At 42.0% G+C, this 24,313-nt stretch overlaps 1 protein-coding gene across 2 annotated transcripts in view; it reads left to right on the plus strand.

Annotated features, from left to right (window-relative positions):
* The first annotated feature begins 5,700 nt into the window (after positions 1-5,700).
* Positions 5,701-24,313, plus strand: part of SGPP1 (sphingosine-1-phosphate phosphatase 1) — a 34,985-nt gene continuing 16,372 nt past the window's right edge. The window contains exon 1 of one of the 2 annotated variants that reach the window (XM_070418668.1): positions 5,701-6,499. In XM_070418668.1, coding sequence (XP_070274769.1) covers positions 5,795-6,499 — 705 coding nt within the window. In that variant the 5' untranslated portion in view covers positions 5,701-5,794. The remainder of the gene's footprint in view (positions 6,500-24,313) is intronic. The other variant, XM_070418660.1, reaches the window with a different exon arrangement.

Consider the following 24,313-nt stretch of genomic DNA (forward strand, 5'->3'; position numbering starts at 1 on the left):
ATATATATTTTTTTGTTTTTGCTCCAAATTTATTCTATTCTAATTTTTAAAACAATTGCATTCAATTATTTAAACATATAAAAAGCAAAAAGCTTTCATAAGAACTCCACAATTTCTTATTGCAAACAAGGACAACTAAATCCATGTACTTGTTTCACCATTCCCTGGCACTGTTTATGACTGCATGCCCATACAGGTAAAACCAGTATTCCACAAAATGCCTAGAGCAGCAGAGACTAACCATAGTATAGTGTCTAGGACATTCAGTTACTTCCCAGGGACCCACTACTTAATGTAAAAATGAAAGTTACTAAATTTTTTTTTCAGTCTTGTGCATGTAATGTTTTGATGTTTGGTGGGTAATATCATAACCTTGAAAAATCTTGTCTGGTCACGGTGGCTCAGTGGTTGAGGGTCAACCTATGAACCAGGTCACGGTCCAATTCCTGGTCAGGGCACATGCCCAGATTGCAGGCTCAATACCCCTTTTTAAGAAAGGGGAATTTGTTGGCTTATGAAATCCAAAGAAGGATTGAACAGTCAAGTGTCAAGAATGGCAGGGCTGCAGAGGGGGCCCTTAGGAACAACTGGAAGGAAGGGCTCAAACTTTGTTAGGAGTCTTCAAAACATTTGGTTTCTGTTGCTGTCTATATGACAATTTCACTTCCACTACTAATTAGTTTTCTGTAAAGGAAGAACTACATCCACAGTGTTTCTGAGTATATGTTAAAGCTTTAGCCATTGGAGAGAGATCGCCCCAATCTATGACTTGTCCAAAGCACAAAAATTCTCAGGGGACCTGCTCTCTTGGCCCAGCAGAAGGTAGGTGCCGGATTTGTGGTCACCAGAGGAGTCAATTCCACAGAGTGCTAGCAAGATGATCCCAGGTGCTCATTTTCTTGGGTACTTTATGAAAGACAAGAACCTTGAATATGGCACATGATATAGTTGGGTAGAAAGAAAGAAAGCCAGTATTCCAGGTCGGGGGAGGAGGCTTTGAATTGGTGATGTAGGTGGTCTACGAATGAAAGACAAGCCTAATTGGAATGGAGGCTACATCCTTGTTCCCACTGACAATAACACTGTTTTGCTAAGCTAAAATCTGGTTTTGGTGGAACTAAAAGGTATAACAGAATTTGTTCAAGTTGAAGAAGCCATTATAGGTTTCTTGTATAGATTCAACTGTGACTCTGAAACCCCAGTTTATAACACAAACAAATCCTCAACCACTTCCTAGAAAGCTCCTTCCTTGTCAACTCAACTTGGTTTAGGGTTGTGGCAGTGGTTATAAAGAATGGGTGAGCCTTGGCTAGTTGTTCAGCAGTTAGAGCGTCGGCCTGTGCACCGAAGGGTTTTGGGTTTGATTCTCAGTCAAGGGCATGTACCTGGGTTGCAGGTTCAACCTCCAGCCCTGGTCAGGGCTCGTGCAGGAGGCAACCAAATGATGTCTTTCCCTCTCTCTTCCACTCTTTAAAAATCAATCAGAAAATATCCTCGGGTGAGGATTAAAAAAAAAAAAAAGAAGATGAAGAATGGGTGAGAGAATTCAGAGAAGGGAAACTCAAAAGACAACACCCACTCATCGAATCTAGGAGCCTAGAAGAAGGATGATAGCATTTAATAGTAATTTCAGTGATGATTTGAACATAAGCATCTTGAAAGCAGGTGTCTTAATAACAATGTATCTCCAGGAATCTAGCATAATTGGTGCTTAATTTACCAGATTAATAAACTAAATGATTCTCATAAAATTAGTTAATAAAATGGCTTCTAAACCCCTTCTAGCTCTATAATTTTATGTCCATTTCTAAATCCTGATCTTTAGTCTTCAAAGTCCTCAAATAACCACACAAAAAAAAGATAGGGTTTTGAAAAGGTTAAGATGGTGAATTTCATTTTACTATTTTTGACAATAAAAATTGGCCCCCTAAAAGGATAGGTTGTTTAAAAATATACATTTGGCCCTAGCCGGTTTGGCTCAGTGGATAGAGCATCAGCCTGCCGACTGAAAGGTCCCAGGTTCAATTCCAGTCAAGGGCATGTACCTTGGTTGCGAGCACATCCCCAGTAGGGGGTGTGCAGGAGGCAGCTGATCGATGTTTCTAACTCTATCCCTTTCTCTTCCTCTCTGTAAAAAATCAATAAAATATACTTTAAAAAATATATATACATTTGAAAATATTCCAAAGACATTTTATAAATACTTTTACCAAGAGCTAAAGTTTATAAAAATACTGTATGTTCTTTAGAAAATTAAATCAACTATTCTGATTAATAGAGAATTTAGCTTATTGCAAACATAAAAATATTAGGGACAAATCAACACCTACCAAAATGCCTGGAATGATGAATAGGCAGATGTGGTTAGAGATTTCAAGTCCTGAACTTAAAAAAAAAAAACTTCTGTGTTGGAAATACACATGTATTTCCAATCATTTCTGTAAAATAAAATAAAAAATTAATGAATTAGAATTTATTTTTATTTATTTATTTATTTAATCAGATTTTAAGAATAAGAAAAGTGGAACTGAAAAGAGAGATGTCAACAAATAAAGGGGGGAAATTTTAGAAAGAAAAAAAAGTGATTTTAAAAAGTACTACAGAGTTGGAATAAAATAAAACAGTATAATTTGTATGTTATGGAAAGAATTCCTTGGTCATCTCAGCTTACATGGATTAAAATTAAAGTGGGTGAGAGAGCATTTATTTTGTTACCTGGAATACCATTTTTCTGTTTTTTTTTTTTTGTTTTTTTTTTTTTTTAAGAATCTTTAGGATACGATGATTGAAAGGTTGGGCACAGAAAACAAAGAGGGTGAGGGAAGGGTGGGGGTAAGGGTGAGAGATCAACCAAAGGACTTATATGCATGCATATAGGCCTAACCAATGGACACAGACAACAGGGGGGTGAGGGCATGAATGGGGGGGATAGGGGATAATGTGGGGATAAGGACACATATGTAATAACTTAATCAATAAAAAAATTAAAAAAAAAGAAAACATAGAGGGTGGAAAACTCACTATTAACTATAAATTTTTATGTTATATTTACCATATTTCATTTACATTTGTGTTATGATAAGCATCTTTTTTTTTCCTCTCTCTACAAAAGAGCAGAGTTAAAATCCAAGTCCCTAGTAAGAGAACGAGGAATATGATAGGCATCTCTTTGAGAATGCAGAGGAAATCCTATTTTTTGAGAAATATAATAAAACTGATCAAGGATGCCGAAACCGGTTTGGCTCAGTGGATAGAGCGTTGGCCTGTGGACTGTAGGGTCTCGGGTTCGATTCCGGTCAAGGGCATGTACCTGGGTTGCGAGCACATCCCCAGTGGGAGATGTGCAGGAGGCAGCTGATCGATGTTTCTCTCTCATCGATGTTTCTAACTCTCTATCTCTCTCCCTTCCTCTCTGTAAAAAATCAATAAAATATATTTAAAAAAAAACTAATCAAGGATGCAGGGTATAATTATTAGGTGTATATGTAAGAATTTAATAAACAAATTTAATTTACATGTCAAAAATATTCTAGTAGTAATAATTGGTAAATAGTTTGCAAAATACAAATTTTATAGTTTAACAGACAAGAAATAAGTTGGGTTCCAGAAAGGCAAAAGAAAATGAATTGATTTCAATGAATACTCAATTTAAAATGAATATTATCATTTTTAGTTTGGTGAAGTCGACTTGGTGTTGGTCTCACACGTTACAGATGTGACTTCTAGAAAGAATCGTTTTTATTAGAAAGTCTGGGGACTCTAATTTCAGGAAGTCATTTTGGGTAAGGTGAATGCCTATAATGAAAGAATTTGGACCTCTTCCAAGAAACAGGCTGGAAAATACAAATAGTTTGCAAAATACAAATTTTATAGTTTAACAGACAAGAAATAAGTTGGGTTCCAGAAAGGCAAAAGAAAATGAATTGATTTCAATGAACATGCCCCCCCCCCCCAGTTTTATCAAGATATAATTGACTTAGAACACTGTATTAGTTTTAGGCTTACAACACAATGATTTGATATAGGTATGTATTGTAAACCTATTTGCCTGCAGACCTATGAATTCAAATAAATGCTTTAATTATTTCCCCTACTTCCAAAATCCTGTTCAAATCTATCCTTTTCCTTTCAATTCCCAGAACCATAGCCCTAGTTCTGGCCCTCATTCTCTCACCTGGTAACTGCAACCATCTAATTATTTATCTGGCCTTTGGTCTCAGAAGGCTGGCAACTTATCTTTGATTTTCTTCCCAGTTATCTTTTTAAAGCACAGTTTTGATATTGTCTCTCCCTTGCTTAAAAGCCTTGCATCACTCCCTACTACCTACAAAATGTAATCCCCCCGCTCAGCATGCAAGGCCTTTACAATTTGATCCTATCTTCCCTTTCTAACTCCATTCCAACTACCTTCCTACGCTGTACTCTGTGAGCTGCTGTTTACTAAATACATCTCTACACATTTCCATCCCCTCTTCATTCCTTTTCCTCTCTTCCTACAATAGGCTCCTCTATCTATTGGTATCTTGCTCTTCAATTACAATCCATCTGAACAGCCCTCCTGCTGTCCTGGTGAACTGGTTTCTTCTTCCCAGAGCATGTTGTACCGTCTCTATTTTAGACTTTTCTCTGTTCTCCAGAGTGGGCCCGACTCTGCCTCCCATTTCTATTGTGCGCATCTTGAGGGCAGGGATAGCCACAGCTTTAACAACTGCAGCGGGAGGAGAACTGGACCTGGGAAAGCAGAAAGCACTTCCAATGACATAACCGCAGGGGAATTTTCCAGCCTGTTTCTTGGAAGAGGTCCAAATTATTTCATGATAGGCATTCACCTTACCCAAAATGACTTCCTGAAATTAGAGTCCCCAGACTTTCTAATAAAAACGATTCTTTCTAGAAGTCACATCTGTAACGTGTGAGACCGACACCAAGTCGACTTCACCAAACTAAAAACATCGACACACTGCATTCAGCCAAGTTCTGTGCCAGCCCCGCAGCCATTAGACTTCATTAGAAGGAATGTCTACACGTGAGTCAAAAACACCTGGGATCTCGGTACTTCTGTTACAACATTTGGTCAGGGACACAGTCTTGGCCCGGGACCTCCATCTCGTCTTGTCACCACTGGTCCACTGGCACGTGGCCGGCAGGACCTCTACCCGCAGAGACAGCTCCGTTATTACTTGTGATGATTTAGTCGAACGACTCGGGGCGCGTGGTGGTGGCTTCGCCTTCATCCACCATTTGATCCCGTGCCAGCAGGATATCCGGGTGCTCGGCCACCGGCACCGCCGAAGCGAGCCCAGGGATCGTGGCCTCTCCGGCCGGCGTTGCACGGAAGACAGCCGGCAGCACCAGCCGGCGCGGGAGCCGGGCTGAAGCTGGGGAGGGAGGACGCGCAGCCCTCCGCGCGCCGAGCGCCGCGACGCCCGGTGGGGATGAAGGCGAACCCGAGCCCCTGCACCTAGACGCCGCCGGCCGCGCCCGGGCGGCCGCGCTCCCTCCCGGGGAGGCGGCGCGGGGCGGGGCCCGGCGCGCGCCGGCGCGTGGAGGCCGCGGGCGGTGGCGGAGCGCGCGCCGGCGAGGGAGGGGCGCGCGGCGGCGGCTGCGGCCTGTGGCGCCGTCACCCAGCAGAACCCGGCGGGTGGAGCGAGGCGCTGCTGCTGCTGCTGCTGCTGCTGCTGCCGCCACCGCTGCCAACGGCCCGGCGCGCGGGAACGACTCGGGGCTGCGCCGGGGGCCGGCCCGCCCTCCTGCCGTCGTCCTCCGCTTCACGGACCGCGCGGGTCCCGTTACCATGTCGCTGAGCCAGCGCCTGGCTCGGCTGGCCGCGCGGCTGCAGGACCCGCAGAAAGTGGCCCGTTTCCAGCGGCTGTGCGGGGTGGAAGCGCCGCCGAGCCGCTCCGCCGCGGCCGCCGCCGTGCCGAGGGAGGGCGAGAAGGCGGAGGCGCCGCTCTCCGGAGACGCCCGGTGCCGAGAGCGACAGCCTGGGGCGTGCGGCGGCCCCCAGCCCCCCGGGAGCGACCGCAATCAGTGCCCGGCCAAGCCGGGCGGCGGCGGCGGCGGCGGCGCCCCCAACGGCGTGCGGAACGGGCTCGCCGCCGAGCTGGGCCCGGCCTCGCCGCGGCGAGCGGGCGCCCTGCGGCGAAACTCGCTGACGGGCGAGGAGGGCGAGCTGGCCCACGTGAGCAACTGGCCGCTCTACTACCTGTTCTGCTTCGGCACGGAGCTGGGCAACGAGCTCTTCTACATCCTGTTCTTCCCCTTCTGGATCTGGAACCTGGACGCCCTGGTGGGCCGGAGGCTGGTGATCATCTGGGTGCTGGTCATGTACCTGGGCCAGTGCACCAAGGACATCGTCCGCTGGCCGCGGCCCGCCTCGCCGCCCGTGGTCAAGCTGGAGGTCTTCTACAACTCCGAGTACAGCATGCCCTCCACCCACGCCATGTCCGGCACCGCCATCCCCATCGTCTTGGTCCTGCTCACCTATGGCCGCTGGCAGGTAAGGTGCCCGCCCCTCGCCCCGCGCAGCCCCGGGGCGTGAAGGAACAAGGCGTTCTCCTTGCTGTCCGCGGTGGTTTTCATGTGGCAGTTCGCTCCCCTCCCAAACCTCTCTTTCGGCAGCGTTTCCCAGTGCCCACACGCAGGCCCGTTTCTAGGTTTAAAAAAATTCAGTGATCGGTGGAAACCTGGAGACTTGGCCATCAGACCATGTTTTAATAGTCCTGCCTTTCTTAGAACCCAGAGGAAACGCTGTTTTTCCGAAGTAATACGTTATCATTGGGCTTTGATTAAGTTTTTAAACGCGTTTTATCCTTGCGATGCACAGAATATGATTGTGATTCATTGTAAGGTCCTTATAATGAATTGTCAGGTAACAAAGATTAAGTTTCACCGTAGTATGTGGTGCCGTCCCCCAAACTGATAGTTTCAGGCATAAGCAAAGTTTTTAGCTTTACTCTGAGACAGTGCTTAAAACAGCAGTATAATTGCAAAACAAACCTGGTCAGACCGGGCAACGAAGTAATGACTTTTAAAACGAAAGAGCCACCCTTTATGGAAGTTAATGGAGAAAAGCCTGAGTTCTCTTTTTTAAGGGGTGTGGTTGCAAATTTGCTGATGTAGCAAATTTTATCTTCTGGATCCCTAATCTGTAGTATCAGTTGTTGAGCTGCTGTATTAGGCTTGTTGCATTAGCTTTAAAAAATGTGTGGTTTTATTCTTAAAACGGCAGTTCTTGATCAGATTAGTGGGTTTGTAAAAATGGCAAGCAGGGTAAGCCTGACAATTTGAGAAGAGTATTTGATGGTAAACTTTTATATTTTGCCCACTTCTTTTGGCCTCCCTCCCCCCCGCCAGCCATGGTCCATAAGTTAAGCTTAAAAACTCTTTCTTAAAGATGAAAAAGTTATTCTTAGACTGCTGTCTTGTTTTATCTGTGTTTTAAATCGTAAAACCAGTCCCTTAATTTAACAATAAAGTCAATATTTATGGGGAATCTAAGGAGTCAGACTTTCTCCAGGTTTTTCCCATTACAGCATAAAATCATCTTACATTGAGAAATCCACATTCTGTGTAACACTCCTTCATGATAGGCTTACTTCTTCCAGATTTAGTTTCATTATAGATAAAATCTTGTTCCCATGGACACTTCTGTGCATTGCATCTCTCTTACAGTACATGGAAAATACGCAGTGTGCATACTAAGAGTGACAGAGCTACGAGGGAAGGCTACCAAGGTCAGGTTTTTCTCCTTATTTAACTAAAGGAGATTTACAGTAATATTCAGATTACAAAGGGGTGCTGCCTGTCTTGTGTATAGATAAGTATCTCAAATTTTATTTAATCTAAATATTTCACAAGTTAAGGTACTGTATTCAGTTATGTTTGGTATGATACCCACTGTTTAGCTAATAATGTTTTTCATATATTCATGAGACTTTCAGGAATCTATAATTATAGGGCCTTTTACAACTCCTCCTCAATGAGTAGTTATGTTGCATGCTATTAATATTAGCAGTCCAAGTAAGAGAAAATAGTTATTTATTGCTTGTCATTCATTCAGAACATGCTAACAGGAAGTCTGAAAACAGTACTGTACTGATGGAGTTTTTACAGGATGCAGCTATCAGTATTCTAACATTTCAGGGTTATTTGAATGATCAGAATAAGCTTACTTTACAGTTTTGAACAACCTAATATATTTAATTCAAAGTTTGAGGAATTTGTATACAATTTTAGAATTTGAGCTATAGAGGATTTTAGAAATTTCCTAGTTGCAAACTGTCATTTTACACATGTGGAAACACCAGTTACATTCAAATTCATCTTATATAATTAATTTAAATTTCTTATTTTACATTTTGTACTATAAATTTGAAATATACTTCTAAATTTAAATAATTGTTTATCTTTTAGTTAGTTGTTTTGAAAGAAAGGCTCCCTTTTATGAAAGTTTTATGTTTACAATTGTTTGACTGTAATACTTCAGTACAAAAATCAGAATGACATTTTTTATTGATTTTTAGAGAGGAAGGGAGGGAGAGAGAGAGAGATTTGTTGTTCCACCCACTTATGCATTCATTGGTTGACTCCTGCATGTGTCCTGGCCAGGGATCGAACCTGCAACCTTGGCGTATCAGGATGACACTCTAACCAACTGAGCTACCCAGACAGGGTGACCTTTTTTTTAAATTGGAAAAAATAAAAGTTTATTACGTGTGCATGGGGGATTCACATAGACATGGTAAATCCATGAAAATTCTCAGTGAGCCAACATTGGGTATATAAAACTATTTAAACAAAGGGAAAGGGGAAGGCGGGGAAAGGGGTATTTTAGAAGTGAGAATGGGCCAGGTGAAAAGGAGCAGAACACACTGGGCAGGAAAGTCCCCCAAGGCCACTCATAAGCAGTGGGACGCAGTGGGTATCCAGACAACAGGCAGGTAGGTGCCTGAAGCCCTCTTATTTACCATAATTCAAATTAGGGCAAGGCAGCACCCTAAAATACCCTTCCTGGAGCATGTTTTTCTCTATCTGTATCTTAGGCAGGAAAGGATGCAGGGTGGGGGTAGGGGATGGAGGGGTGGGTGGGGGTAGGGGGAGGGTCTAAGGTTCTGAGTTTTTTGTTTCTTTTTTTTTATTATTTTTTATTGGTTTTTTACAGAGAGGAAGGGAGAGGGATAGAGAGTTAGAAACATCGATGAGAGAGAAACATCGATCAGCTGCCTCCTGCACATCTCCTACTGGGGATGTGCCCGCAACCCAGGTACATGCCCTTGACCGGAATCGAACCTGGGACTTTCAGTCCGCAGGCCGACGCTCTATCCACTGAGCCAAACCGGTTTCGGCTTGTTTCTTAATAAGTGGCTTAAAGCAATATCCAAAAAGCAGCTTCAGGTTGGCATAACTTTTGTCCTTTAAGTCTTGCCTTTCAAATTTTAAATAATAAACTTTCCACATTCTAGAACAGTGATGGTGAACCTATGACACGCGTGTCAGAGGTGACATGCGAACTCATTTTTTTGGTTGATTTTTCTTTGTTAAATGGCATTTAAATATATAAAATAAATATCAAAAAATATAAGTCTTTGTTTTACTATGGTTGCAAATATAAAAAAATTTCTATATGTGACACGGCTCCAGAGTTAAGTTAGGGTTTTTCAAAATGCTGACACGCCGAGCTCAAAAGATTTGCCATCAATGTTCTAGAAGCTACTAGTAAGTTGGTAGCTTGCTCCATATTTCATTGATTCAGTCATTCAGTTTCGAGAATAATTCAGTTCAGTTAAATATGTTGAGTCACATTTCAGGACACTGTGATGCACATGGGTTCCCAAAGTGAGGCCTATATTGTGTATGCAAGCAGTCAGGTATTTAATAAGGAGTAGGTCTATGAATACAGAAGGAAAAAAGGGTAATGATCAGAGCAAATTATAAACCAGTTTCTGAGTTTGTAAGGCTGTCAGTCAAGAAAATTTCTGAATGTAAGGCTCAAAGTTTCTTTTGCTGGAATGAAGGTAGGCAGTGACTGTCGTCTGATCTTCCTTTTTTAATGTCTCTGACAATGTCATCAGGTGCTCTGGTGAATTCTGCATGGCTTACAGAGCATCAGTCACTGAGACTGTTTAAGTATGAGCTGTTGTGGCGATTTTCCTGAACTCTATATTATGTGCTTTAGCTGCCATTTGCAATTGCAAGACTCAGAAAAATTTTAGTTCTTAATAATTCCATGTCAAAGGTTGGTAGAAAAATGAAAAGTTTGGAGGGTTATAGCCAAGTATTTAAGAAAATCAGAAAAATTCAGGAGCCAGTCCAGTATATAGGTGAAAATTAAACCTTAAATACAATTAACTGAACTAGAGTCTAATATCCATAACTGTGGATTATGCAAGGTGTGGCAAAAGTAGGAGTATGCGAAACAGAGTTTATAATGTATTATTACTTATTAGTTATTGTATTATTTTTCACACGAACAACTTAAACCTACATTTGCCCAACCCTGTGGAAACACAATTTCTCTCCCTAAAATCACCCTTATTTTCTCAAAGATGGTCACTTACTGCCTAAGTCTAGTTTCAATAAATTTGGCTTGATTATTTGCAAAAATTCAACAAAAATAGTAATTGATCCTATAGACTCTCTTAAATCTGAGTCTCACAAGGAATCTCCAGTTGGAACTTTCAATAGCCTCTCAGGGTGAAGAAGCCAAGCCACATAGTTGCCATCCGACTTTCCCATCGATTTGGGTGAATTCCTCAAGTTCTCGAGGTACCCCAAAATGCCGTGAGGTTCTTTCTTTGCCATCTCCCAGGAAAGCCACCTTCATTTTTCACCTGGAAAGACCACTATGAACCATGTAAATAAGCAGGGTACCAGACAGTTTTTCCAAGGGGCATTTATCGGCTTCCAAAGTCAATCTTTTTTTTTTTAATTGATCAGAGAGACAGGAAGGGAGAGAAACATTGATGTGTTGTTCCACGTATTTAGGCATTCATTGGATACTTCTTGTATGTACCCTGATGGGGGGTTGAGCCTGCAACCTGGTGTATTGGGACAACGCTCTAACCAGCTGGGCTACCTGTCCAGGACCAAAGTCAATCTTAACTCCTTAAAGCTTTCTGGTGACATCTAGAGTCTATGCAGGTATCTCTCAAAAATGACATTCACTCAAGATCTTGTTTAATAAAACCAGTTTCCACCCGGTGGTGTGGCTTAGTGGTTGAGCGTTGACCCAAGAACCAAGAGATCAAGGTTTGATTTTTTTAAATAGATAGCATTGTTCTTAAGACATAAAAATAAGCTATATATGCCTTGAGAAGATAATGTGTATATATATGAGCTGTATGTATATTTATATGCAATATCCACAAATATTTGTGTTCTAGACAAAATGACCTTTACTGAGATCTAATGCAGATTTGATCACCCTTTTCCTCTATATTCCTGACATAAATAAATAAATTTAATCAACATAAGAGCTTTGGAAAAGAAAAGTACATAAGAAGATATTCTATCAAAGTGTAGTTTATTATAGATAATAAAGGATGACATCTGTGAAATCATGAAAAGATAAAAGGAAGGAAGGCAAGAAGTAAGATGTACAAAAGTTGGTCACAAAATACAAAGATCAGAAATTGCTTCAGGAGCCAAGGAAAGCTGATCACTGTGGTAATCCTGGCAAGAAACAGTTTATGGAAAATCAAATTGGTTTGCTACTTTTTTTTTTTACCCAGCATTCAAAATGCACATTTTTATGATTTTTAAAAATGCTTATTGTTAATTATTGATTTAAAATTAATTTTACTGATTTGAATGGAAAATTCAATATTTACATAAAAATACAAAGAGAAGACCCTGACTGCCATGGCTGAGTGGTTGAGCGCCGACCTATGAACCAGGAAGTCACAGTTTGATTTCCTGTCAGGGCACATGCCTGGGTTGCCGGCTAGATCCCCAGTGTGGGGCATGCAGGAGGAAGCCAATCAATGATTCCCTCTCATCATTGATGTTTCTATCTCTCTCTCCCTCTCCCTTCCTCTCTGAAATCAATAAAAATATATATTTAAAAAAATACAAAGAGAAGAGTACATTTCTCTTTTCTGTTCTAAAGATAGCAGGATCTCTTTTCCAGAGGATTTATGGTTTTACATTTCTTTTTTAGCCTTCTAGAGATAGTCTTTACTTTTATGGACATATATTTATATAGTGTATTTTTACACAGATGGTAACATACCATACTGTTCTGGACCTTGTTGTTTTTTCATGTAGAAATGTACAGTGGAGATTTTCCTTTTCTTTACTCAGCAATTAATAAATACTAATATTGTGCTTGGGATTGTTTTCAATGCCTTAAATCACTTAACTTTTCTAATTGCCATAAAACCCTATGAGAATTATCACTTCTTTGTAGAAGAAACTGAGGCAGAAGGAAGTTACGCAACTTATGCAAGATGACTCAGCAAGTACATAACAGAGCCTGGATTCAAACCCAGGAAGTTTGGCTGCAAAATGACACTACGCTGCTGTTATACTGCCTGTCCACAGTCGTACTCTCTGTATTACAATCATGTGCCAAATAATGATATTTCCACCAAGGAAGGACCACATTTATAAAGTTGGTCCCATAAAATAATAATGGAACTGAAAAATTCCTATTGCCTAGTGTTAGGGTAGCTGTTCTCATGTGGTAGTGCAAAGTATACACAAGTACTTACTGTTATGTCACAATTGCCTTCTGTATTCAGTATAGTAACATGCTGTATAGGATTGTAGAGGACCTAGGAGCTGTAGGGAAACAGAATATGTCACCCCAAAATAAGTCTTTTTTGCAGAAAGCTTATTTTGGGGTGGTTAATTTTAAGAAATCGCCCATCTGGCATGGCTCAGTGGTTGAGCGTTGACCTATGAGCCAGGAGGTCATGGTTCGATTCTCAGTCAGGACACATGTCTGGGTTGCTGGATCAATCCCCAGAGTGAAGCGTGTAGGAGGCAGCTAATCAATGATTCTCTCTCATCATTGATGTTTCTATCTCTCCCTCTCCGTTCCGCTCTGAAATCAATAAAAATATTTTAAAAATAAATGGCACACATGGGAGAAGCTCGTAAAATCAAGTAGAATTTGCCCTTTGTGTGTGGAACAGGGTGCTGACCTATCTTCTCAGTGCTGATGAAAAGACATAAATCTGCATAATAACCTTACCCTTGTTTACTGTTCTTTCTTTGTAACCTCTCTTCACTGAATCCTTCCACCTGAAACATCTTCTTCTGTCTTCTACTGAAGATGGTATTTTAAGGTGGTGGTCTGAGCCATTTTGGCGAGATAAATCAGTTTTCCTCCATCTCTCCCATATATACAGGAAGTGTTATTAAACTTCTGTTTGTTTTTCTCCTGTTACTATTTTTTTTATTCCTGTGATATCTCAGCCAAGAACCCAGGAGAATAGAGAAGAAATTATTCCTCCCCGGAAAGCTAGGTCTGTAGTAGGTTGTACCATCTACATTTGTGCACTCTGATGTTTGCATAACCAGAAATCACCTAAAGACACATTACGGCCCTAGCTGGTTTGGCTCAGTGGATAGAGTGTCGGGCCTGTGAACTGAAGGGGACCGGGTTCGATTCCGGTCAAGGGCACATGCCCAGATTGTGGGCTCGATCCCCAATAGGGGCCATGCAGGAGGCAGCCGATCAATGATTTCCTCTTAGCATTGACTAGAGGCCTGGTGCACAAAATTCATGCACGGCTGCCGTCCCTAGGCCTGGCCAGCGATCGAAGCTTGAGCGTCTGGCATGGAAGGGCAGGTCCCAGCTGATCTCTGGGCCCTGGGCAGCACCTGGGCCCCTGGGCCCCCCGCACACACCTCTCCGCCTGAGCCATGGCGCCCGAGTCCCCATGTGGAGATGTGGTGAGTGTAGCCAGATGTTGCGGGCCAGGACGCAGCATGGGCCTCTGGGTTGCCCAGCGGTGCCGCATGGAAGCCGGGTAGGCAGCACGCTCTCTCCCACCTGGCCTCGCAGATCGGCTCCTGAGCGAACCTACAGGGAGCCCGACCGGCCCCTGAGGTCCATGCGGGTGCAGGGTGGGCTCCTCCCGGGCACCTGGCACCTGTGTGGGGGGCTTCCCCAGCGCGCAAGCCCTGGCATCTCGGGGGAGGATAGCAGGGGGCGTGAGAGCGAGCTCTGTGGACACCCCGCATTCTTCCCTGCATTCTTGCCACACCTCCGTCCCCATCACCCCCGCCCCCAGGTAGCCAGCAAGAGGTCGCAGCCCCCTGCCCGGGCGCCCCAGGTGGTTGGTCACCGCCACCCACCCCCAATTCCCCGTCCCAGCCTCGGGACCAGCCCCAATAGGGCAATCAGGGCCTCGGGTCACCGTCTGCAGGGTGATCAGTTATGGTGGGGGGGGGGGTTGCCCAGCTCCCTCAGTGCCTGGGAGCCCAGCAAAGGCCCCACCCCCTGCCACCACTGCTGACCATCATCTGTGGGATGATCGAAGGGGCATGATTGAGCCCCTGTTCGCACCCCCTTAGCCTGGCGCTGCCAGCTCACCTGCTCCACCATCCTGCCGTGGTCCTGCTCTCATCGGGGCTCATCTGGCCGGCAGCACCTCCTCTGCCGCCCGCTGCCAGTGCAGCATCGCTGACGCCTGCCATGTTCTGCGCCGCCCCCTGGTGGTCAGTGCACATCATAGCGAGCAGTTGAACTTCCGGTTGAACAATTTGCATATTAGGCTTTTATTTCAACAATCTTTATTGTTGAAAGTATTACATAGGTTTCCTTGTTTTCCCCATTGACCCCTTCTAGCCTGCCCCTACCCCCTCATTCTTTAATTTTTAACAAAATATATTATTTAGAAATAATTTTATTGCTTTTTAGAGAGAGAGGGAAGGGAGGGAGAGAGAAACTCAGATGTGAGAGTGAAACATCATCAATCAGCTGCCTCCTGCACACCCCCCACCAGGGATCGAGCCTGAAACCCAGGCATGTGCCTGGCCAAGAAGAATCGAACTGGAATTGAAATGGCAACCTCTAGGTGCATGGGACAATACCAAATGAGTAACACCGACCAGGGCTCATTCTTTAGTATTTTTAACCAACTTGATGTCAGGTTGTCAAATGCAGTTAGTTCACCTTCATTTGCAGTTGCTTTATGGGTACTTTGAGTTACCTGTCAGCTCTTCACCAGCCACATGGATTTGCTCCTTCTTTAGTCATCTGCTTCAATTCCTGCCTGGTGATCAGCTTTTTCCATTCTGGAATCTTCAGGTGTTTGCCCTTTTGCTGAATTTGGTATCTCCATAATGAGTCTCAAAACAACTTGGTGTCTTGCTCTGCAGAAAGGGCTGCTAGTTGTTTATAGCAATTATTCTCTCTCCTCCATGAAAAGTTGCCTGCCTCACTTGTCACTCGCCTGTGATCGAAATTCATTCCTTCCTTCCTTCCTTCCTTCCTTCCTTCCTTCCTTCCTTCCTTCCTTCCTTCCTTCTTTTTTATAAGAGAAAGTTTATTTATAAAGTCACAGAGGTAGAAGAAACGGGCTCAGAAAATAAGTTACAGAGGCAAAAGCAAGGTCCTTGGAGCTTAAGGGAAAGAGGGAGAGAGATTTCTGCCTTGAGAGATGAAAGAGGGAGGAGAGGTAGAGGTCTGCTCCAGAAAGGCGAGAGAGAGCACCCCCTGGGCATACTCCATAGAGAGAGAGAGCTGCCTGCATTTTTTAATAATATCAGTTCCTCCAGCAGCAACAGGTTTTAATTTGAGTTCTTCAATTCCTTTCTGTAATTCTGTGTGTCTTAATTTAGCTTTCTGTATTAGCATAACCTGCTTCTTCCTTGGTCAATGTTCTAACCTTCCACACTTCAGGGAGCCTGCTGGTCAAGTATTCTCTCCACTTTAGATTTCCTGGTTCCAGAGGTGGCTGGAACCCACCCACCATGGCTCCATGGTCTACAGCACCAGCCACTGCCTCCACTTTTATTTTAGAAGCTGTACTTTAGGCTCTGGCCAGGTAGTTCAGTTGGTTGGGACATTCTCCTGGTATGTCAATTCCTTATAATAAATCTCTCTATATATAAAAGCCTAAGCAATAGGTCGACCAGTCACTATGACGCGCACTGGCCACCAGGGGGCAGACACTCAACGCAGGAGCTGCCCCCTGGTGGTCAGTGCGCTCCCACAGTGGGAGCGCTGCTCAGCTGACCAACGCCAGGCACTGGGCTCACAGCTGGCAAGCACAGCTGCAGCGGCACGAGCCTCTCTCACTTCCGTGGCAGAGCCACTGAGCCGCGGCAGCAGCAGGCACAGCAGGGCTGGGATGAGTGGGAGCGGCAGGGTTCCTGGCTGGGGCTCAGGCTCCTCCCCCAGCCGCCTGCTGTTTTCACGCACTACTACATCCCTGGAGTGGGGGGTGCCTGGCCTGCAGGGATTGGGCCGAAACCAGCAGTCGGACATCTCCTGAGGGGTCTCGGAGTGCGAGGGGGCTCAGGCCAGGCTGAGGGACCCCACTGGTGCACAAATCCATGCACCGGTCCTCTAGTACACACACACACACACACACACACACACACACACACACATATCCTGTTGAAGTTAGTCAAGTTAATTGCAAGTGATTTTACTGACTTTTACTAACTTCAATGGTTTGGTTTTTCTGGAGAATTCTAATACATGTCATAAATTTTCCAATCAGTAAAAATTCCTAGAAACATTCTTATGAATAAATTTTTTTTATATTCCTACAAAATAGTTTATACACTTCTGGGTGTCCTTAGTGTAGATATTATCTCCATATAGAGATGAGGAAATTGTGATGCCACAAAATTATGAAACTAGCCCATGTTTCCACACCTGAAGAAATAGGCACCATTTGGGGAGTCGGCCTCACTGACAGCCCTCTATAAGCTCCCTCACCTATAGGGCAGCCAATACTTTGTGTATGTGATCTTGTCCACCAGGATTTGAGAATAGATACTGAGTTTGGTCAGGTTTCCTCAATGAAGAAGTACATTCAGAAACCTTCATCCACCATGTGGACTGAAGAGCAGAGAAGCTAGTCTGCAGAAAAAGAATGAAGCAAATATATCAAAAGAAGAGACGGTCCTATGACTGTCCTGTTTATAGTTCCAGTTTCTTCTTAATGCTTAGCCTCATTCTGCCTTAGGGTTCTGTGAGATACTCTGTATCCTTTTATCTTTTTTCCCCTCAAGATTTGTGTTATTTACATTTTTATTTAGAGTCCCAATAAATGCATGTAGTAAATGGCTAGAGCTAGGTCTGTGGAGTTCCAAAAACCCATATTTTAAACTATGATATCAGTAAATGTTGGCATATTCATTTTTTTGTGGTATATATAGTTTTATAATAAACATTATAATGTATGAATCCTTGCCCACATTTCTGGGTCATTGTATATACATTTAGAACATTTAGAGCTCTTTTATGTCTAGACAAAATGCTTTCCAGAAAGATTGCATCTATTTTCATTAACATAACAATGTATGAGAACAAGGCAGATATATTATTTTTTATTTTTTTTATTTTTATTATTTTTTTAATCTTTATTGTTCAGATTATTACATTTGTTCCTCTTTTTTCCCCCCATAACTCCCCTCCTTCCAGCTCCCACCCCACCCTCCACCCTCACTCCCCACCCACTGAGTTCATCCATAGGTGCATGATTTTTGTCCAGTCTCTTCCCGAATCTCCCATTCCCCTTTCCCCCCCAAGAATAGTCAGTCCATTCCCTTTCTATGTCCCTGATTCATTATAGTCACCAGTTCATTCTGTACATCAGGTTATTTATTCACTTGATTCTTAGATTCATTTGTTGATAGATGCATATTTGTTGTTCATAATTTGTATCTTTACCTTTTTCTTCTTCTTCCTCTTCTTAAAGGATACCTTTCAGCATTTCATATAATACTGGTTTGGCGGTGATGAACTCCTTTAGTTTTTCCTTATCTGTGAAGCTCTTTATCTGACCTTCAATTCTGAATGATAGCTTTGCTGGATAAAGTAATCTTGGTTGTAGGTTCTTGGTATTCAGCACTTTGAATATTTCTTGCCATTCCCTTCTGGCCTGCAAAGTTTCTGTTGAGAAATCAGCTGACAGTCGTATGGGTATTCCCTTGTAGGTAATTGAGCCTCTTTCTCTTGCTGCTTTTAAGATTTTCTCTTTGTCTTTTGCTCTTGGCATTTTAATGATGATGTGTCTTGGTGTGGTCCTCTTTGGATTCCTTTTGTTTGGGGTTCTCTGCGCTTCCTGGACCTGTAAGACTATTTCTTTCACCAGGTGGGGGAAGTTTTCTGCCATTATTTCTTGAAATAGGTTTTCAATATCTTGCTGTCTCTCATCTTCTGGGACTCCAATGACTCTGATATTAGTCCGCTTAAAGCTGTCCCAGAGGCTCCTTACACTATCTTCACACTTTCGGATTCTTTTTTCATTATGCTTTTCCAATTGGGTGTTTTTTGTCGAATCTTTGGATTGATTCTTGCACTCCTCTGGTCTGCTATTGGGTATAATATTCTTTATTTCAGTACGTGTATGCTTACTTTCTAATTTCTTTATCGTAGCATCGAGGGTCTCATTAGTTTTCGTGAGGCTCTGCACAAATTTATGGCAAGCCCTCAAAATTGCGATTCTTAGCTCCATATCCTCCATTTCTGTCATGTTTTTTTGTCTCCGCATCTTTTATGCTTTCTTGGTGCACCTCCTTGTGGTCTCTGTGCGAAGTCTTGTTCTAGCGAAGCCTTAATTGTTCAAGGCAGATATATTATTAATGTGTTATCGTTGTCAAATGTTATTTACACATACACTATCCAGTCCTCAAATTCAAAATATATGTTTTTCTGGTGTCTGCCTTTGTCCCATATTTAAATTACTCTAAAAATTTTAAATTCTATTAAAGATAGTTTTTTAATTGCTTTAATTGCAAGTAATTTTATTGACTTCTTTTACTAATTTCCATGAATGTAAGTGGAAAATGCCATAACGTAAAAAATAATTCTGATTATGTGTGTTAAATAGGTAAGGAAAGCATATCAGTAAGAATACAACTGTTCAGTAGAATAACTGAAGGAAATGTTTAGATAAGTGTTCCTGTAGTAGGATGTGCAATGAAAAGATTAGAAAGTATGTAATTAAAAGCATTTATGAGGTCCTGTGGACTGTTTTGGTTTTGGTAAATTTTTATTAATTTGAAAATAATGTGAGGACTTAGACATTTTACTTTCATCTTTTTTTATAAGACCTAAAGATTGAGTTTAAGTAAAAACCTTATTTGAGGAGATACATAAATTCAGTTGATAAAGGTCAACATTCTCCAAGAAAAAGAAAATAGAAACTTATGCACTCCTGCCAAACTTAAATTATTACCTACTGTGATTGTGTGCGATAAAAAGTGGACAATAACAAGCATAATAAATTGTAAAAAGCATCAGAATAGGCCACTAGAATACACTATTAAATGTTATTTAGCGTTTCCTGGGTCTGTTTCATCTGTAAAGTGAGGAGAGTAAAATTAATACCTTTAACATCTCTTATACCTCTAATTAAGTGAAATTTGTACCTAACTCCATTATAAGAAAAATATAATTAAAAATAACTGAGTGATGCCCTAGCCAGTTTTGCTCAGTGGATAGAATGTCGGCCTGGGGACTGAAGGATCCAAGGTTTGATTCCAACCCAAGGCACATACCTCAGTTGCAGGCTCGATCCCTGACCCTGGTATGGACGCGTGTGTGCGGGAGGTAACCAATCTGTGTGTCTCTCTCAGTCTCTCCCCCTCCTTCCCATTCTCTCTAAAAATCAATGGAAAAATATCCTCAGGTGAGAATTAAGAAAAAAAAATTACTTCATCTATTAACATTTCAGTAAAGAACAAACCCACATTCATTTCTTTTAACATCTGCCTACAGTTGAACTTTGGTTTAAAAAAAATCCAGCCAGTCTGTTTATCAGAAATAAAGGGTTGACGAAGGACTTGTATGCATGCATATAAGCATAACCAATGGACATAAGACACTGGGGGGTAGGGGAGGCCAGGGAATTGTCAAGGGCGGGGAAAAAAAAGGAGACATATGTAATACTCTTTGTAATACTTTAAGCAATAAAACAATAAGAGAGAGAGAGAGAGGAAGGAAGGAAGGAAGGAAGGAAGGAAGGAAGGAAGGAAGGAAGGAAGGAAGGAAGGAGAGAAAGAGAGAAAGAGAGAAAGAGAGAAAGAAAGAGTTGAATTAGGTAGGAATAGAAGTAGAAAGTAAGAGTGGCCCGGCCAGCGTGGCTCAGTGGCTGAGCATTGTGAGCATTGACCTATGAACCAGGAGGTCACAGTTTGATTCCCGGTCAGGGCACATGCCTGAGTTGGTCAGGGCACATGCCTGAGTTGCAGGCTTGATCCCCAGTAGCGGGTGTGCAGGAGGAAGCCAATCATTGAGGTATCTCTCTCTTCCTCCCCCTTGCTCTCTGAAATCAATAATAAAAATATATTTTCAAAAAAAAGAAAGTGAGAGTGGAAGACTGGATTTACTGTTTCTTTTGTTTCTACGCTTGGTTCTGCAGAGGCAATCAAGCATTTCTTCATCATAATTAACTATCTGGGAAACTGGTCTTCCTGCAGCTCTAAAATGACATAAACTATAACACACAGCCTTTCTCTTTCTCTCCTCACAAGTCCCTCCCCTATAATCGGAATTGAGAAATGGATCCTATTCTGTTAACATAAGGCTATATTAACTAGTACGGTAACAATTAGTGCTTTCCTTATTATGGTTTGTAATATAAGTATATTTATGATTATAATTAATATTTATGTAATGAATTCTGTTGTTAAACTGATATTTTGTGATTTGAGTTCAAAAGAGAAACAGTAACTAAAATGACATCAGATATGAATAGGTCAAAACAATAGATTGAATTGAAAATGTTTCAATTCACTTTTTTTTAAAATCTTCACCTGAGGATGTGTGTGTGTGTGTGTGTGTGTGTGTGTATGTATGTGTGTGTGTGTGAGTGTGTGTGTGTGAATCCTCACCCAAGGATATTTTTCCCATTAATTTTTTTTAGAGAGTGGAAGGGAGGGAGGGTGGGAAGGAGAGAGAGAGAGAGAGAGAGAGAGAGAGAGAGAGGAGAAAGGAAGAGAAAGAGAAAAAGAAAGAAACAGAAACACCACCCGTGAGAGAGACACATCCATTGGTTGCCTCCCACATGCACCTGGACCTGGTTTGTGGAATTGAACCCAAGAACCTTTGGTCCATGGGACACTAACCATTGAGCGAACCTGCCAGGGTGATATGTTTTTGTTTGTCTGTTTTTTTTATTGATTTTTTTTAGAGAGAGAAAAGCATTTATGTGAGAGAGAAACATCTATCAGTTGGTTGTCTCTAGTAAAGGCCCAGACCAAGAGTCAAACCTGCAACCTTTTGGTATATGGACGATGTTCCAACCAACCAAGCCATCTTTATATTTTTATCATTAATATGTTAATTAAATGACTGTATGTGGGTCACTTTTTGTTTTACCTATTTGAACTCATATATTATTCTACATTAGCCTACTAGTGTGGAAAGTACCGTGAGGGAAAACATGACTTTGATTAAGTTTTTTGGTTTGTTTTATTTTTGCATAGAAAACATGGTTCACAATGTGCTGTTGTATAAAGTGGTTTTTATATTTCTATAAAGCTTTGTTTTAGAAAGTGTATATTAGTTTTAAAAGCTTCAAGCTACAGAATCTGTAACTAATAAGGATTATTCTAAAACAGGCATTGGAAATTCCTTGTCCTAAGTTTATTCAAAAGGATTTTCAGATTGCAGTTTATTATGGTGGATTGCAGAGACGCTACTACAACTTAACGTTAACACAGTCCAGGTTTGAGGTCAGGAACTGAATACTATGGTATCATTGGTAATCCCAAGTTACGAATATGATACTCTAAGACTGATTTCCTTAGTGCTGCAGGCTTATGTTTATTTCATTGAACAATTTTTATTTTTTTAAATATATTTTTATTGATTTCTGAGAGAGGAACAGAGAAGGAGAGAGAGATAGAAACATCAATGAGAGAGAATCATTGATCAGCTGCCTCTTGCACACCCCCTACTGGGGATCGAGCCCTCAACCGGGGCATGTGTCCTTGACCGGAATCTAACCTCGGACCCTTCAGTCCGCAGGCTGACACTCTATCCACTGAGCCAAACCAGCTAGGGCAACAGTTGTTTTTTTAATTAACAAAAAAATTAAACAGGCCTTAGTGCCTGATATAAAGACAGAGGCCATGGTTATCTCTCACCTAGATTATACCAACAGCCTTCTAACTGGTCTCCGTTTCCCCCCTTGACCTCTTATTGTCTAATCTCAACATAGCAGCCATCATGACAATGCTCTGCTCAAAAGTCTGCAATAGCTCCCCATTTAATTCACAATAACAGTCAAATTTCTTTTTTAAAAAAATATATTTTATTGATTTTTTTACAGAGAGGAAGGGAGAGGGATAGAGAGTTAGAAACACCAATGAGAGAGAAACACCGATCAGCTGCCTCCTGCACACCCCCCACTGGGGATGTGCCCGCAACCAAGGCACATGCCCTTGACCGGAATCGAACCTGGTACCCTTCAGTCCGCAGGCCGACGCTCTATCCAACAGTCAAATTTCTTACAGTGGCCTCTTGGCCTCTGTTTGTGCTGGCCCCATTATCTACTCTCTCACTTCTACTTGCTTTCTCTGTTCCAGCCACACTAGCCTCCTTGCCAGTCATATTTCCTCATTAAATATTTTGTTCTATTTGACCCCCTTGCCTGGTATATGTTCTTCCCTTGGATATCTGCTTAGCTAATTCTCTCTCCTCCAACTAGTCTTGCCTCAAGTCTCAGCTTCTCAGTAAAGCCTGCATTTACTGTCTTTGCTTTTTTTTTTTTTTATTGACTTCAGAGAGGAAGGGAGAGGAAGAGGGAGGGAGAGAGAGGGAAACATCAGTAATGAGAGAGAATCATTGATAGGCTGCCTTCTGCACGCCCCACTGGGGATTGAGCCTGCAATCTGGGCATGTGTCCTGACAGGGAATTGAACCTCCTGATTCATAGGTCTCCTGGTTCATAGGTCTATGCTCAACCACTGAGCCACACAGAGTAGTCTTTTATTTCCTACTTTAACCTGCCCCATACATACCCCCAAATATCTGATCCTTGTTCTATTACCATTTTAATTATGATAGGCTTGATTATGCTCTGAGATGACTTAACCCCCCAATCTTAGCTCTTCTCATTTTTGCTACATATTCATTATGGGTTAGCTTTGTTCTACTTAGAACTTCAAGAACACGGGCTGATGGAAGTTTTCCCATCTTGCGATGCATCTCCTCATTCCCTGTTGTGATGCATGTGGCTTCCAAGGTCACATCTGTAAGGAATAGAGTTCATAGACTGATTGAAAGTGGCATAAGTCACATTTTCCCAGTTCACTGGCCAAAACTAATCACTTGGTCCCCAATCTAGCTGCAGGTAAACCTGTAAATGAAGGAGGAACACAAGGAATATTTGATGAATGTTTAATGTTTCTTCAATACCTGTTCTCTTATTTCTCCATAGTACTTAACCACACTTGTAAAATTTATATTTTCATATATTACTTACATATTTATATAGTACATATTTTATGTTTGTATGTAGTGCCTCTCTCCAGCAAGAATGTAAGCGTATTCTGCTAGACACTACTTACAATACACAGCCTTTGCTCATGGTGTTCCTGATGTTAGTAATGCCCTCCACCTTTTTTGCTCTGTATTCACTCCTTTTCTCTAAAGACTAAATCCTACTTATCTTTCAGGATAACTTGAATCTTATTTAATCTGGGAGTCTTTGTTAACATCTTTAAACCAAGTTAAATGCCCATTCCATAGACTCCCTCTGAGCTTGTGGTATATTCCTATTATAGCACTTATCTCATTATATGGTTACATTCTTTTTGCCCATTAACCACGTTCGTCATGCACATGGGAAAATAGAGCTTGGAAAAGAAACTATGAGGATCTAAACAAGAGCAGTGTAAGTAGGATGGAGGAGAGATGACAGAATCGAGAAATATTTAGAAGGTAAAGTCAGCAAGACATGGTTATTGGTTGCAGTGGAGGGATAAGGAAGGAGTAAAAGATAATTCATGTTTATCATTTAGATTATAATGTGTATTAAATGTTTCCAAATAAAATAGCGAATATGAAAGTAGGAACAAGTTTGGCTGGCAGGATGATGATTTTGGCTTGAGGTATTGTGGGTTTAGCTCCATGGAAATCTCAAGGTAGAGTATGTGCAGGAGGTGGCTGTCT

The sequence above is a fragment of the Myotis yumanensis genome, unplaced genomic scaffold (genome assembly GCF_028538775.1).
Source record: "Myotis yumanensis isolate MYYU_CA2020_CCGP unplaced genomic scaffold, mMyoYum1.0.hap1 SCAF_1, whole genome shotgun sequence".
NCBI classification, from domain to species: Eukaryota; Metazoa; Chordata; class Mammalia; order Chiroptera; family Vespertilionidae; genus Myotis; species Myotis yumanensis.